Source organism: Tachyglossus aculeatus, chromosome 2, assembly GCF_015852505.1.
Source record: "Tachyglossus aculeatus isolate mTacAcu1 chromosome 2, mTacAcu1.pri, whole genome shotgun sequence".
Classification (NCBI taxonomy): domain Eukaryota; kingdom Metazoa; phylum Chordata; class Mammalia; order Monotremata; family Tachyglossidae; genus Tachyglossus; species Tachyglossus aculeatus.
In genome coordinates, this window is record NC_052067.1 from 99,304,736 (window position 1) to 99,319,638 (window position 14,903).

The 14,903-nt window shown below is 46.5% G+C and overlaps 1 protein-coding gene across 1 annotated transcript in view; it reads right to left on the reverse strand.

Moving 5' to 3' along the window:
• RFX6 (regulatory factor X6) overlaps positions 1 to 14,903 on the reverse strand; it is a 69,536-nt gene that overhangs the window by 19,303 nt on the left and 35,330 nt on the right. Inside the window, exons 7-11 of the mRNA XM_038762687.1 lie at positions 8,242 to 8,349; positions 4,248 to 4,325; positions 4,031 to 4,144; positions 1,633 to 1,682; positions 162 to 321 (exon numbers count right to left, since the gene is read on the reverse strand). Of these exons, the coding sequence (XP_038618615.1) occupies positions 162 to 321; positions 1,633 to 1,682; positions 4,031 to 4,144; positions 4,248 to 4,325; positions 8,242 to 8,349 (510 nt within the window). The remainder of the gene's footprint in view (positions 1 to 161; positions 322 to 1,632; positions 1,683 to 4,030; positions 4,145 to 4,247; positions 4,326 to 8,241; positions 8,350 to 14,903) is intronic.

The window sequence follows — 14,903 nt, forward strand, 5'->3', positions numbered from 1 at the left end:
TCCCTTCGAAATGGACCAGAATGTTTTGGTTCATTCCAGCCCGATGCATCCCTGCTGGGGGTCACCCGCCCACACACGTTCTCGCCTGTCCCTCTGGCAGATCCAGCCCACCAGCCCAGCTCCACCCAGTGCCCTCCTAGGGTTCCAGACACCCCGCTTACCTGTGCCAAGTGCAGGAAGGACGTCTGCCGCTTCAGTGAAGACACAAATCTCCGGGCGATTGGGAGCTTCTTAGAACTGAGGGTGTCTGGCAGGTTCTCCAAGGACGAAATGACCCACTGCTCCCAATTTTTCGCAAAATTCCTTATGTCTGCTAGTAAGCTGCAGAGAAAGCCACATCACAGAGTTCATACCAGGGCTGCAGCCCCAGGGGGTTTCAGCAGAGACTGATGATGCTGGTTGCTGATGGCTAATACCCATCTAAAGACATCTGGGGGAAACTAGAAAGCATAGGGATTTGCCTCTTGGAAGGAGGAAAACAAAAAACAAACAAAAACAAAAAACTACTGGCTTCAAGGTTTTTCTCCAGCTCTTTTCCTCTCACAGCTCTCTTGTCAGCTTATGCTCTTTGCTCCTCCCAAACTAACCTCACAGCTGTCCCTTGCTCTTGACTTTCCCATCTTTGACTCACTGCACATGCCCTTTTTCCAAGCTGGAACTTCCTCTTCCATCAAATCCCCCAGATCACAGCTCTCCGTATCTTCAAAACCTCTTAAAGAACCATCTCCTCCCCATCTCAGCAGTCAGATCCCAAGGGACTAGGAGGTCAGAGTCAATAATTTGCTTCAGAAAATTCCTGTCAATCCATCAAACAATGGTATTTATTGAGCACTTATTTTGTGCAGAGCATTATAAGTAAATGGATGGAGCAGTACGAGTAGAGAAGCAGCATGGTTTAGTGGAAAGAGCTTGGGCCTGAAAGTCAGAGGACCTGAGTTCTGAGTTCTAATTCCAGCTCTGCCATGTGTCTGCTCTGTGACTATGGGCAAATCACTTAACTTCTCTGTGTTCAGCTTCCTCATCTGCAAAATGGGAATTAAATCCTACTTAGACTGTGAGCCCCATGTGGGACAGGGACTGTGTCCAGCCTGATTATTCCTTTATTTTAAGACAGAGATTAAGACAGTCCTTGCCACATAGAAAGCCTTTAACAAATAGCATAATAACATTAAACTAATTAAGTTACAATACAACTGGTAGACATGATTCCTGCCCTCAAGGACCTGGTAATCAACAAGGGGAGACAAACATTAAAATAAGTTTCAGGTCAGGGAAGTGACAAAGTATAAAGACATGTATATAAGTGTTGTGGGAAGTACCTAAGGGTTTAATGTGAGGGGACCAAGTGTGGAGGGTGAGACAGTGGAGTTCAAGGGGAGGAGAGTGGTAAGAGATTAGTCAGGAAGGCTTCCTGGAGGAGATATGATTTCAGTAGGACCTTAAAGATGATGAGATTGCTGCTTTGTTGGTTGTGACCCATCCCCAGCCATGTGTAGCAACATTGAACAGAATGCCCCAGTGAGCACGGCTAGTATACCAGAGTGAACCGAAGCTAGCAGCCAAAGCTCCCATGATCAATGAGTCACTGCAAAACATCTTTCACTCTGGATAGCTACCACCCATACTACTTACCTCTCAGGCATCTCTTGCATTGTAGAAGGAATGAGGACATCTGTAAGAACCTTGAACACAGAAAATAGAGTTTGCTTTATTCTTCCTGACCACCATGGTCAGGGAAAACCAGTGGATTTGGGGATAGTCATTCAATTGCATTTACTGAGCGCTTACTGTGTGCAGAGCGCTGTACTTAAAGCTTGGGAAGTACAAGTCAGCAACATATAGAGATGGTCCCTACCCAACAATGGGATATGTACCCATTGTTAGCTCCCTTGAGTTCAACAGGAAACCTGGGTCTGGCTGACTCCCCAAGGAACTCATACCCACTGGGGTCGTATCATGTGGGTATTTTGCTCAGGGTGAGGTCAGTCATGCAGGAGCCATTCAGGAGTACAGTCAATCCCACAACGGAGTGTGTCTCTTCAGGTACAGGAGAAGTTCTTTTCAACAACATGGTCTTCTAATGTGTGCACATATTGGTAGATGCATGTGCATGCATGGACAGCATGTGTGTGTGCGAGCATTCAACTGAATTTGTTAAAGAAGCAGTGTAGACTAGTGCAGTCATAGGACCTGGGTTCTAATTCTGATTCCTCCACTTGCCTCCTGTGCAACCCTGAGTGAGTCACTTCACTTCTCTGTGCCTCAGATTTCTCATCTGTAAAATGGGGATATAATACCATGTGGGTCAGGGACTGTGTCCAACCTGATTAGCTTGCATTTACCCCAGTGCTGAGAACAGTGTTGACACACAATAAGTGCTTAACAAATGATAAAAATAATAATAATAAATGTGTTATTTATTAACTTTTAAACTGCCGCTAAGCAGGCCCAGGACCCCCTCTCTTCACAGGTGGCCGTGCAACTCCTTTGGTGACTGCTACCCCCAGTCGTGGCTCTCAGGACCTTTGGCATCCTTCTCTACTTAGTATCGATACTTCCCCCCTCCCATGCCCCCCGAGGATCCTGCACCAACTTTCCACCACCTTACTGAGGAACCTCCAGCTCAACCTGCCTCTCACCACTCCTGAAGGACAGAGAAAATCAGCCACAGCCTGGAGCCGCCTCCGTAAAACCTTGGGAAGACTGTGATTGGTGGCTGCTGCTGTTGCCAACACTGGGGCCACGTTGTGACTGTGTATTCTAAGCCAAGAGGAGCCTGACATTCTGCTCCTCTAGCCACACTACTCTACTGATCTTTGTTTTTGTCATCACGTTGTCAGTATTTTGTTTTCAATCCTATGTATCTGTCACGAGTCCCCTCTCCCCCTTTTTATTTTTAGATTGTGTGCCCCGAGAGGGACAGGGACCGTGTCTAATTCTCACCTATGTATCATCATCATCATCATCAATCGTGCTTATTGAGCGCTTACTATGTGCAGAGCACTGTACTAAGCGCTTGGGAAGTACAAATTGGCAACACATAGAGACAGTCCCTACCCAACAGTGGGCTCACAGTCTAAAAGGGGGAGACAGAGAACAAAACCAAACATACCAACAAAATAAAATAAATGAATAGATATGTACAAGTAAAATAAATAAATAAATAAATAGAGTAATAAATATGCACAAACGTATAAACATATATACAGGTCCTGTGGGGAAGGGAAGGAGGTAAGATGGGGGGGATGGAGAGGGGGACGAGGGGGAGAGGAAGGAAGGGGCTCAGTCTGGGAAGGCCTCCTGGAGGAGGTGAGCTCTCAGTAGGGCCTTGAAGGGAGGAAGAGAGCTAGCTTGGCGGATGGGCAGAGGGAGGGCATTCCAGGCCCGGGGGATGACGTGGGCCAAGGGTCGGTGACGGGACGGGCGAGAACGAGGTACGGTGAGGAGATAAGCGGCAGAGGAGTGGAGGGTGCGGGCTGGGCTGGAGAAGGAGAGAAGGGAGGTGAGGTAGGAGGGGGCGAGGTGATGGAGAGCGTTGAAGCCCAGGGTGAGGAGTTTCTGCCTGATGCGCAGATTGATTGGTAGCCACTGGAGATTTTTGAGGAGGGGAGTAATATGCCCAGAGCGTTTCTGGACAAAGATAATCCGGGCAGCTGTATGAAGTATGGATTGAAGTGGAGAGAGACACGAGGATGGGAGATCAGAGAGAAGGCTGATGCAGTAGTCCAGACGGGATAGGATGAGAGCTTGAACGAGCAGGGTAGCGGTATGGATGGAGAGGAAAGGGCGGATCTTGGCAATGTTGCGGAGCTGAGACCGGCAGGTTTTGGTGACGGCTTGGATGTGAGGGGTGAATGAGAGAGCGGAGTCGAGGATGACACCAAGGTTGCGGGCTTGTGAGACGGGAAGGATGGTAGTGCCGTCAACAGAGATGGGAAAGTCTGGGAGAGGGCAGGGTATCCTTTCCCATCGCTTAATGCAGAGCTTAGGAAGTTCACGGTGTTTATCATTCTGGCCGGATCCAACTCACCTTGTACAAAATTGAGTCACAGACACAGAAAATATCCACAATGACTGGGTTTTCGAGCAAGGGGAGGAGGTGGTCGGGCATCCCTTGCCAGAAGTGTAATAAAAAATGCTGGATCTGCAGGGGAGAAAGGAGTGGGGAGAGTTACAGATAGGGAGCAGCCTTGCCCTCGATGCGAGAAGCCCAGTGTGACCTAGAGTGTGGAGTCTGCCCTTTGTACCTCATCGAAGTTCCCGTTGATGGCGTTGTCAAGCACACACTGGCAGTGAGTTTTGTACATCATGATGAGAGTGTCCACCTGTTTCAAAGAAAAGGAAGCTGAAACCCAGGAGCTCTGTGCCTGTGCTCTGCTCTTCGTACTTCAGTGGACATAGACCTATTCTGAGTGCTGGATTTGTTCCCTCCAACCATTCACAAATGGTCAGCAATTTCAATTCCAATTATAAGGACTTTCTAGACTAGGGGCTACATTCACTCTCTATTAGTCCTGGAATAGAGCCCGCCCCCCGACCCAGGGTCCGGCACATTGGATAACAGAGGCAGTAGGATGTGTGGAGAGGCCATAAGAAGCAGCGTGGCTCCGTGGAAAGATCCCGGGCTTTGGAGTCAGAGGTCATGGGTTCAAACCCCAGCTCCGCCAATTGTCAGCTGTGTGGCTTTGGGCAAGTCACTTTACTTCTCTGGGCCTCAGTTACCTCATCTGTAAAATGGGGATGAAGATTCTGAGCCCCCCGAGGGACAACCTGATCATGTTGTAACCTCCCCAGTGCTTAGAACAGTGCTTTGCACATAGTAAGCACTTAATAAATTCCATTATTATTATTGTTATTATTATATTCATAGAAGCAGCGTTGCATAGTGGTTATAGCAGGGGCCTGGGAGTCGGAAGGTCCAGTTCTGCCACTTGTCTGCTGTGTGCCCTTGGGCAAGTCACTGCACTTCTCTGGGCCTCAGTTACCTCATCTGTAAAATGGGAATTGAGACTGTGAGCCCCACATGGGCCGGGGACGGTGTCCAACCCAATTTGCTTGTATCCACCCCAGTGCTTAGTACTGTGCCAGGCACATAGTAAGTATGTAACAAATACCATAATTATAATTATTATATTCTTTCTCTTTTTCTCTCTCTGTCTCTCTCCTTTTTCAAGGAATCTTCTCCACTGGTCACCCTGTCTCCAACCTCTTCCCTTTCAATCCACACTTCACATTGCTGCGTAAATCATCATCTTTGAAATACAGCTCAGCTCACATCTCTCCATTCCTCAAAAAACTACAATGGCTGCTCAACCCCCTCCAAATCAAGCCAAAACTCCCATATTCACATCAAGGCTTTCCACCAGTTCTCTCCATCTTACCAGCAGACTGGACTAGTGGAAAGTGTGGCCCTGGAAGTCAGAGGACTGGGTTCTAATCCCAGCTCTTCTATTTTCCTGCTCTGAGATGCTGGGCAAGTCATTTGACTTCTCTGTGCCTCAGTTTCCTCAACTGCAAAATGGGGATTCAGTACCTGTTCTCCCTCCTACATAAACTGTGAACCCCATGAGGGACAGGGACTGTGTTCAACCTGATTAACATGTATTTACCCAGTGCTTAGAACAGTGTTTGACACATAATAAATCCTTTGTTCCCCTGATCTGAGAACACCACCCCTACTCTGCCAAAAAAAAAAAAACAAAAAAAAACCCCTCAGACCACATTTCTCCCTATCTTCAAGACCTCATAAAATCCCACCTCTTTCAGGAAGTCTTCTTCCAGTAATTCACTCCATCCCAGTCAGATCAAAACTACAATCAACCTTAGCTCTTACAAATCTAATTCCTATCCTCAGCACTTATGCAAATATACCTATTTCATTTGCTTTATCATTTTTAAAATTGTTTATATTTATACTGTTTTATGGGGTTTTTAATGGTATTTGTTAAGCTATTATGTGCCAGGCACTGTACTAAGAGCTAGAGTAGATACAGGCTAATTAAGGTGGACATAGTCCATGTCCCACATGGAGCTTATTTTACAGATGAGGTACCTAAGGCCCAGAGAAGTGAAGTGACTTGACCAAGGTCACACAGCAGACAATTCGACAGGAATTAGAACCCAGGGCCTCTGACTCCCGGGTCTGTGCTTTATCTACTAGCCTATGCTGCTTCTCTTGTTCTTCCTCCTGCTCTCATAATGTGTACTTGGTTTGTAAGCTGTTTGTGGACAGGGAATATGTGTCTTGTTTGTGTTGCACTCTTCCAAGTACTTGTACAGTTTTTGCGCTCAGCTGGAGCTCAAGTTACCTCATCTGTAAAATGGGGATTAAGACTGTGAGCCCCAAATGGGACAACCTGATAACCTTGTATCTATTCCAGCACTCAGAACAGTGCTTGACACATACTAAGCACTTAACAAATATTATTATTATTATGTAGGAGGTGCAGTTGTTGAGCAGTCACTTGGTACTGGGTGCTTGAGAAGGACAGAATAATGAAGTGACACAATTCCTGCCCACAAGAAGCTCCCACAATAACATTTGCTCTAACACTTAAGGAATCATTCACTGTGAATGGCAGGTGGATTTCCAGGAATATGATTCAGGAACTTTTTACCACACCAATCAATCACATTTATTGAGCACTACTATGTGCACAGCACTTGGGAGAATACAACATAACAGTATTACAGAATTGGTAGTCACATCGAGTTTACAGTCTAGATGAAAAATTTTTCTGGTATTTGTTCATTCATTCAATCATATTTATTGAGTGCTTACTGTGGGCAGAGCACTGTACTAAGTGCTTGGAAAGTACAATTCAGCAATAAAGAGGGACAATCTCGGCCCACAGCAGGCTTAGAATCTAGAAGGGGGGAGACAGACATCAGAACAAGTCAACAGGCATCAGTAGCATCAATATAAATAAATAGAATTAGAGATATATACATATATACATTAAGACAAGTAAATAGGCATCAATATAAATAAATATAATTTTAGATATGTACATATATACACGAGTGTAGTCTGTGGGGGAGGGGGATAGAGCAAAGGGAGTGAGTCACGGTGATGGGGAGGGGAGGGAGAGCTGAGGAAAAGTGGGGACTTAGTCTAGGAAGGCCTCTTGGAGGAGGTAAGCCTTCAGTAGAGCTTTGAAGGGGGGATGTTTGATGGTTTGGTGGATTTGAGGAGGAAGGGCGTTCCGGGCCAGAGGTAGGACGTGGGCCAGGAGTCGATGGTGGGATAGGCGAGAATGAGGCACAGAGAGAAGGTTGGCACCAGAGAAGCAGAGTGTGTGGGCTGGGCTGTAGAAGGAGAGGAGGGAGATGAGGTAGGAGGGGGCGAGGTGTTGGAGAGCTTTGAAGCCGACAGTGAGGAGTTTTTGCTTGATATGGAGGTTGATAGGCAACCACTGGAGATTTTTGAGGAGGGGGGTGACATGCCCAGAACATTTCCTTAGAAAGATAATCCAGGCAGCAGACTGAAGTGGGAAGAGACAGAAGGTTGGGAGATCAGAAAAGATGCTGGCGCAGTAATCCTAAGAACTTACTATGTGCCTGGCACTATACTAAGTACTGGAGTGGAAACAACTAATCAGGTTGGACACAGTCCATGTCCCCTGTGAGGTTCACAGCCTTAATCCCCATTTTAAAGATGGGGTAACTGAGGCCCAGAGAAGTTAAGCTCACACAGCAGACAAGTGGAGGAGCCACGATTAGAAGCCAGGTCCTTCTGACTCCCAGGCCTGTGATCTAATCATTAGGCCACACTTCTTCACATTTGGGCCAGCAGGGCTAGAGAATTGACTTCAAGGATCCAAACAGGAGCTCTTGAAGGGTAGACTCAGCCCTGGGGCTAGTGAGAGAAGCTGCAAGTCTTCTTAAAGCTCTGATGGCCTGGGGCTATCACTGCCCTTTTCTCCCCAGGGATTTGCATCTGTCCAACTTTTCTCACCTCACTCTACAGCACAGCTACAATCTGGCCTAGACCCTTAGCCTAGAAAGACACGTGCCTACTCCTCTAGAACCCAGCCAATGGGGCCGGGCCTAGAGATATTCAACCATTCCCGCCTAAATTCATTCACTCATTCATTCAATCATATTTATTGAGCGCTTACTATGTGCAAAGCGCTTTACTAAGCACTTGGAAAGTACAAACCCCAGAAGCCTGTGGGTCCAGAACTGAAGGGGGCTATCTCAACTACCCACCCCCTCTCCAAGCAGGGCTTGGGTCCGTACCTTGTCTGTAGCCAAGCAACCCTGGTCCACGAGGTGCTGTGTGCTGGGGAATTCTGGAAGGAGGGTTCCCGTTTTGGAGCTGAGAGAGTATTTGCGTGTGAAACCACCCTAGGAGGCACAGAAATAAGACATGGTTATGAATCCTAATCACTGATTAATTAATTGATTATCCTAGAAGAGTGGGGTGGGATCTCTGGGATTGGAGCTTGGGGACCCCAAGTCAAAATATCAGTGTCCTTTGGCCTTTTCTTGGTGCGGTACACTGCACATATTGATTGACTGATTGATTATCTTGCTGAATCCCTGGTGGAGGAGAGGTAGGAGAGATGAGTGGATCAGACTGTGACTCAGAGATGACCAAAGAGGAGAACAGGAGCTGGAGGTGGGGGAAATCTGCTTTTCCTGGGTTCTACGGGGTGGGCAGAACTCCTCAGGCTAGGCCAGCTTCGATTGGAGCACCAGGAAGAGTCCCCAGTCTCTTAGGGAAGCAGCATAGCCTGGTGGATAGAGCGCAGGTCTGGGACTCAGAAGGACCTGGGTTCTAATCCTAGCTCCATCACTTGTCTGTCACACAGTAGTGTGACCTTGGGTGAGTCACTTAATTTCTCTGTGCCTCAGTTAACTCATCTATAAAATGGGGATTATGATTATGAGCCCCATGTGGGACAGACGCTGTGTCTAAACTGATTAGCCTATTTTTACCCCAGTGCTTAGAACAGTGCTTGATACATAGTAAGTGCTTAACAAATATCTCATTATAATAATTATTATTTATGGGACAATTTCCAGGATGCAAATCACTTAATCTCTCCGTACCGCAGTTTCTCTATTAAATAGGGTTACAGTAACCACTCTTAGGCTGACTCCTCTGAGAAATACAGAACCGGCCTCAGTGGCAAAATTCAGGGTCAAATCAGGGACCAATGGCCAGGAGGGGCCTATGTTGGGAGTACTGGCTGACCAGTAGGTTCTGCAGAACATAGAATAGTCCTCACTGCCACAAAGGGAAGTCCCTCCCTGCTAAACCCCAGAGGATTCCATCAGAGCTACCAGAGAGGGATAGGGCACCATCGACTAATAATAGTAATAATAATAATAATATTACTTAAGCACTTACTACATGCTAAGCACTGTACTAAGCACAGGGGTAGATACACGATAATCAGGTGCCACATGGGGCTCACAGTCTCAGTAGGAAAAATAGGTACTGAACTATCATTTTGCAGATGAGGGAGCTGAGGCACAGAAAAGTTAAAGTCCTTGCTCCTAGTCACACAGCAGGCAAGTGGTGGAGCCAGGATTAGGATCCAGGTCCTCCGACTTAATTCAATTCAGTAGTATTTATTGAGTGCTTGAGCACTGTACTAAGCGCTCGGAAAGTACAATGTAGCAATAAAGAGAGACAATCCCTGCCCACAATGGGCTCACAGTCTTGGCCTGTGCTCTTTCCACTAGGCCATGTTATACCGTAAGCTCGTTGTGGACAGAGATTGCATCGATCAATCAATCAATCAATCGTATTTCTTGAGTGCTTACTGTATGCCAAGCACATTATGAAGTGCTTGGGAGAGTCCAATACACACACATATTAATATCTATTTAATTCTATTGTACTTTCCCAAGCACTTAGTACAATGCTCTGCACACAGGAAGTGCTGAATAAATGCTGTCGACGAATTGATTGACTGAGAATTCCTGAATGAATGAACCTAAAGAAGAGAAACCATTTTGGGGCAGAGTGAAGGAGTGATGTATGGGGAAAGATGAAAGAGCTTAAATCTCCCAGCTCCATGAGACAAATGAGTGACCCCTAAAGGTGCAATGAGCTCATTCTTCAAATACTTGAGAGGCACCTGGGGAAGAGGGGGATGGGTTATGGAGCTCAGGCTAAAGGGGCTTTCTTGGACAAGAAACTGGGAAGTTTGGGAGTGGAATTTTCAGGCTGACTGTCTTTTCCCAAGAAAGCATCTTTGCTGGGAAGGGACTGATGTGGGGATGATGCAGCAGAGTTGAAATTGACTTGCTGAATGTATTTTAATGCTTTTAACTGATTGTTAAGAAGGAGCATGGCCTAGTGGATAGAGCACTGGCTTGGCAGTCAGGGGAACTGGGTTCTAATTCTGGCTCTTCTGCCTGTCTGCTATCTGACCTTGGACAAGTTACTTCTGGGCCTCAGTTTCCTCATCTGTCAAATTATAATGTTATAGTAATGACAATAAGAGTTATAGTATTTGTTAAGTGTTTACTATATGCCAGGCACTGTACTAAGCACTAGGGTAGATACAAGGGAATTGGGTTGGATATAGTCCCTGTCAGTCTTATTCCCCATTTTACAGATAAGATAACTGAGGCACAGAGAAGTGAAGTGACACATGCCCAAAGTCACACAGCAGATAAGTTGTGAAACTAGGATTGGAACCCAGGTCCTTCTGACACTGAAGCCTGGGCCCTATCCACTAAGCCACCCTGCTTTCGGGTGGAAGCAGAAGACAAATAATGATAATAATAATAATAATAACAGTAATGATTGTGGTATTTATTAAGAGCTTACTAGGTGCCAGGCACTGTACTATGTGCTGGAGTGGATACAAGCAAATCGGGTTGGACACAGTCCCCGTCCTTCATTCATTCATTCATTCATTCATTCATTCATTCATTCATCAATCGTATTTATTGAGCACTTACTGTGTGCAGAGAACTGTTCTAAGCTCTTGGGAAGTACAAGTCGGCAACATATAGAGATGGTCCCTACCCAACAATGGGCTTACAGTCTAGAAGGGGGAGACAGACAACAAAACAAAACGGGAGACAGACAACAAAACAAAACATGTAGATAGGTGTCAAAATTGTCAGAACAAATAGAATTAAAGCTATATGCACACCATTAACAAAATAAATAGCATAGTAAATATGTACAAGTAAAATAGAGTAATAAATCTCTACAAATATATGCAAATGCTGTGGGGAGGGAAGGAGGTAGGGTGGAGGGGATAGCGAGGAGGAGAGGAAAAAGGGGGCTCAGTCTGGGAGGAGGTGGGCTCTCAATAGGGCTTTCAAGGGAGGAAGAGAGCTAGCTTGGCAGATGTGTGGAGGGAGGGCATTCCAGGCCAGGGGAAGAATGTGGGCCGGGGGTCGATGGCGGGACAGGCAAGATCGAGGCACTATGAGGAGGTTAGCAGCAGAGGAGTGGAGGGTGCGGGCTGGGCTGGAGAAGGGGAGAAGGGAGGCGAGGTGGGAGGGGGTGAGGTGATGGACAGCCTTGAAGCTTGAAGAGGAGTTTTTGCTTGATTCGTAGGTTGATAGGCAGCCACTGGAGATTTTTGAGGAGGGGAGTAACATGCCCAGAGCGTTTCTGTACCAAGATAATCCGGGCAGCAGAGTGAAGTATAGACTGAAGCGGGGAGAGTCAGGAGGATGGGAGATCAGAGAGGAGGCTGATGCAGTAATCCAGTCGGGATAGGATGAAAGACTGTACCAGCAAGGTTGTGGTTTGGATGGAGAGGAAAGGGTGGATCTTGGCGATGTTGTGGAGGTGAGACTGGCAGGTTTTGGTGGCGGATTGGATGTGTTGGGTAAACGAGAGACCAGAGTCGAAGATGACACCAAGGTTGCGGGCTTGTGAGACAGGAAGGATGGTAGTACTGTCTACAGTGACGGGAAAGTCATGGGGAGAGCAAGGTTTGGAGAGAAGATAAGGAGTTCAGTCTTGGACATATGGAGTTTTAGATGGCAGGCAGACATCCAGATGGAGATGTCCTGAAGGCAGAAGGAGACACGAACCTGGAGCGAGGAAGAGAGAGCAGGGGCAGAGATGTAGATTTGGTGTCATCAGCGTAGAGATGATAGTTGAAGCCATGGGAGTGAATGAGGTCACCAAGGGAGTGGGTGTAGATAGAGAACAGAAGGGGACCCTTGAAGAACACCTACAGTAAGGGCATGGGAGGGGGAGGAGGAGTCCGCAAAGGAGACTGAGAATGAACTGCCGGAGAGATAAGAGGAGAACCAGGAGAGGACGGAGTCTGTGAAGCCAAGGTTGGATAGCGTGTTGAGGAGAAAGGGGTGATCCACAGTGTCGAAGGAAGCTGAGAGGTAGAGGAGGATTAGGATAGAGTAGGAGCCTCATGGGGCTCCCAGTCTTACTCCCCATTTTACAGATGAGATAACTGAGACACAGAGAAGAGAAGTAACTTGTCCAAGGTCATGCAGCAGACAAATGGTGGAGATGGGATTAGAACCCACAACCTTCTGACTCCCAGGTTTATGTTTTCTCCACCATTCCATACTGCTTACTGTGAAACCCATGTGGAACAGGGACTGTGTCCAACCCAATTTGCTCGTACCCACCCCAGCACTTAGTACAGTGTCTGGTACCTAGTAAGCACTTAACAAATACCATAATCCCTCCACACATCCGCCAAGCTAGCTCTCTTCCTCCCTTCAAAGCCTTACTGAGAGCTCACCTCCTCCAGGAGGCCTTCCCAGACTGAGCCCCCTTTTTCCTCTCCCCCCCGCCCTACCTCCTTCCCCTCCCCACAGCACCTGTATATATGTTTGAACAGATTTATTACTCTATTTATTTTACTTGTACATATTCACTATTCTATTTATTTTGTTAATGATGTGCATCTAGCTTTACTTCTATTTGTTCTGACGACTTGACACCTGTCCACATGTTTTGTTTTGTCGTCTGCCTCCCCCTTCTAGACTGTGAGCCCGTTGTTGGGTAGGGACCGTCTCTATCTGCTGTCGACTTGTACTTCCCAAGAACTTAGTACAGTGCTCTGCACACAGTAAGCGCTCAATAAATACGATTGAATGAATGAATGAATAATATTTATTTTTATTATTATTGATTTTCTGATGCCTCCCTACGTGATGACCTAAACTCAAAAGCCCTTCCCATCAGTTTAATGGAAGCTTGGCCCAGCCAGGGCTGGGAATCTGGGAACTTAGGTTCAAGTCCCAGCTCTGCCACAGGGCTGCTGTGTGGCCACTGCCAAATCACTTAACCTCTCTGTGCCTGCTTCCTCATTTTCTCAATGAGATAGTAATCTCGGCATACCACGGTTGTTTTGAGGAGAATAATAATAATAATAATGATGATGATGGTATTTGTTAAGTTCTTACTATGTGCAAAGCACTGTTCTAAGCACTGGGGAGGTTACAAGGTGATCAGGTTGTCCCACGGGGGGCTCACAGTTTTAATCCCCATTTTACAGATGAGGTAACTGAGGCACAGAGAAGTTAAGTGACTTGCCCAAAGTCACACAGCTGACAGTTGGTGGAGCTGGGATTTGAACCCATGACCTCTGACTCCAAAGCCCGGGCTCTTTCCACTGAGCCACACTGCTTCTCAATAATAATAATGATGGCATTTATAAAGTGCTTACTATGTGCAAAGCACTGTTCTAAATGCTGGGGAGGTTACAAGGTGATCAGGTTGTCCCACATGGGGCTCACAGTCTTAATCACCATTTTACAGATGAGGTAACTGAGGCACAGAGAAGTTAAGTGACACACCAAAGTCACACAGCTGACAATTGGTAGAGTCGAGATTTGAACCCCTGACCTCTGACTCCAAAGCCCATGCTCTTTCCACTGAGCCACGCTTCTTCTCAATGAAAACATGGTTGGGAAGGCATTTGAAGCCAAATAATTAGCACTCAACAAAACAAAGGTATTATTGGTATTGGTATTATTATTTTTGTGCTTGCTTGAAAGCTACAGAATTTATTTCTCCGTCATCCCTCCTCTCTTCCTCTCAGAGTAAACTGAGGTCATTATGGGGGCCGGGGCTGGTTAAAAATTGTGGGTATTAGGAACCGTTTTCTAACCTGCCTTTCTCCAAGGCCAAGGGGGCTAAAATATAATTAAAGATTTATTTCCGAAACTTAAAACCGACCAAACCTTTAGACCCTCCAGACTCAATCTCCCTCAGACCTGAGTCGACTTGCCCCGGTTAGACCAGAGGTCCACACCGCATGCAGGGAGAAACCTCTAAGGAATCTCAAGGGACCCTGGGAAGTAAGAAAACCACCAGCAGCCCGCATGCCAGCTGATTCCTGAGGGAGGAATCCGGGATGGCGGGGGAGGAGAGAGGTGAGGAGAGGGATGTGTCTATTTGTTGTTGTACTCTCCCAAGCGCTTAGTACAGTGCTCTGCACACAGTCAGCACTCAATAAATACGATTGAATAATAATAATAATAATGATGGTATTTATTAAGTGCTTACTATGTGCAAAGCACTGTTCTAAGCGCTGGGAAGGTTACAAGGTGATCAGGTTGTCCCACGGGGAACTCACAGTCTTAATCAAGGCCCTGCTGAGAGCTCAAGGCCCTGCTGAGAGCTCACCTCATCCAGGAGACCTTCCCAGACTGAGCCCCTTCCTTCCTCTCCCCCTCGTCTCCCTCTTCATCCCCCCCATCTTACCTCCTTCCCTTCCCCACAGCACCTGTATATATGTATATATATTTGTACATATTTATTACTCTATTTATTTATTTATTTATTTATTTTACTTGTACATATCTATCCTATTTATTTTATTTTGTTAGTATGTTTGGTTTTGTTCTCTGTCTCCCCCTTTTAGACTGTGAGCCCACTGTTGGGTAGGGACTGTCTCTATATGTTGCCAATTTGTACTTCCCAAGCGCTTAATACA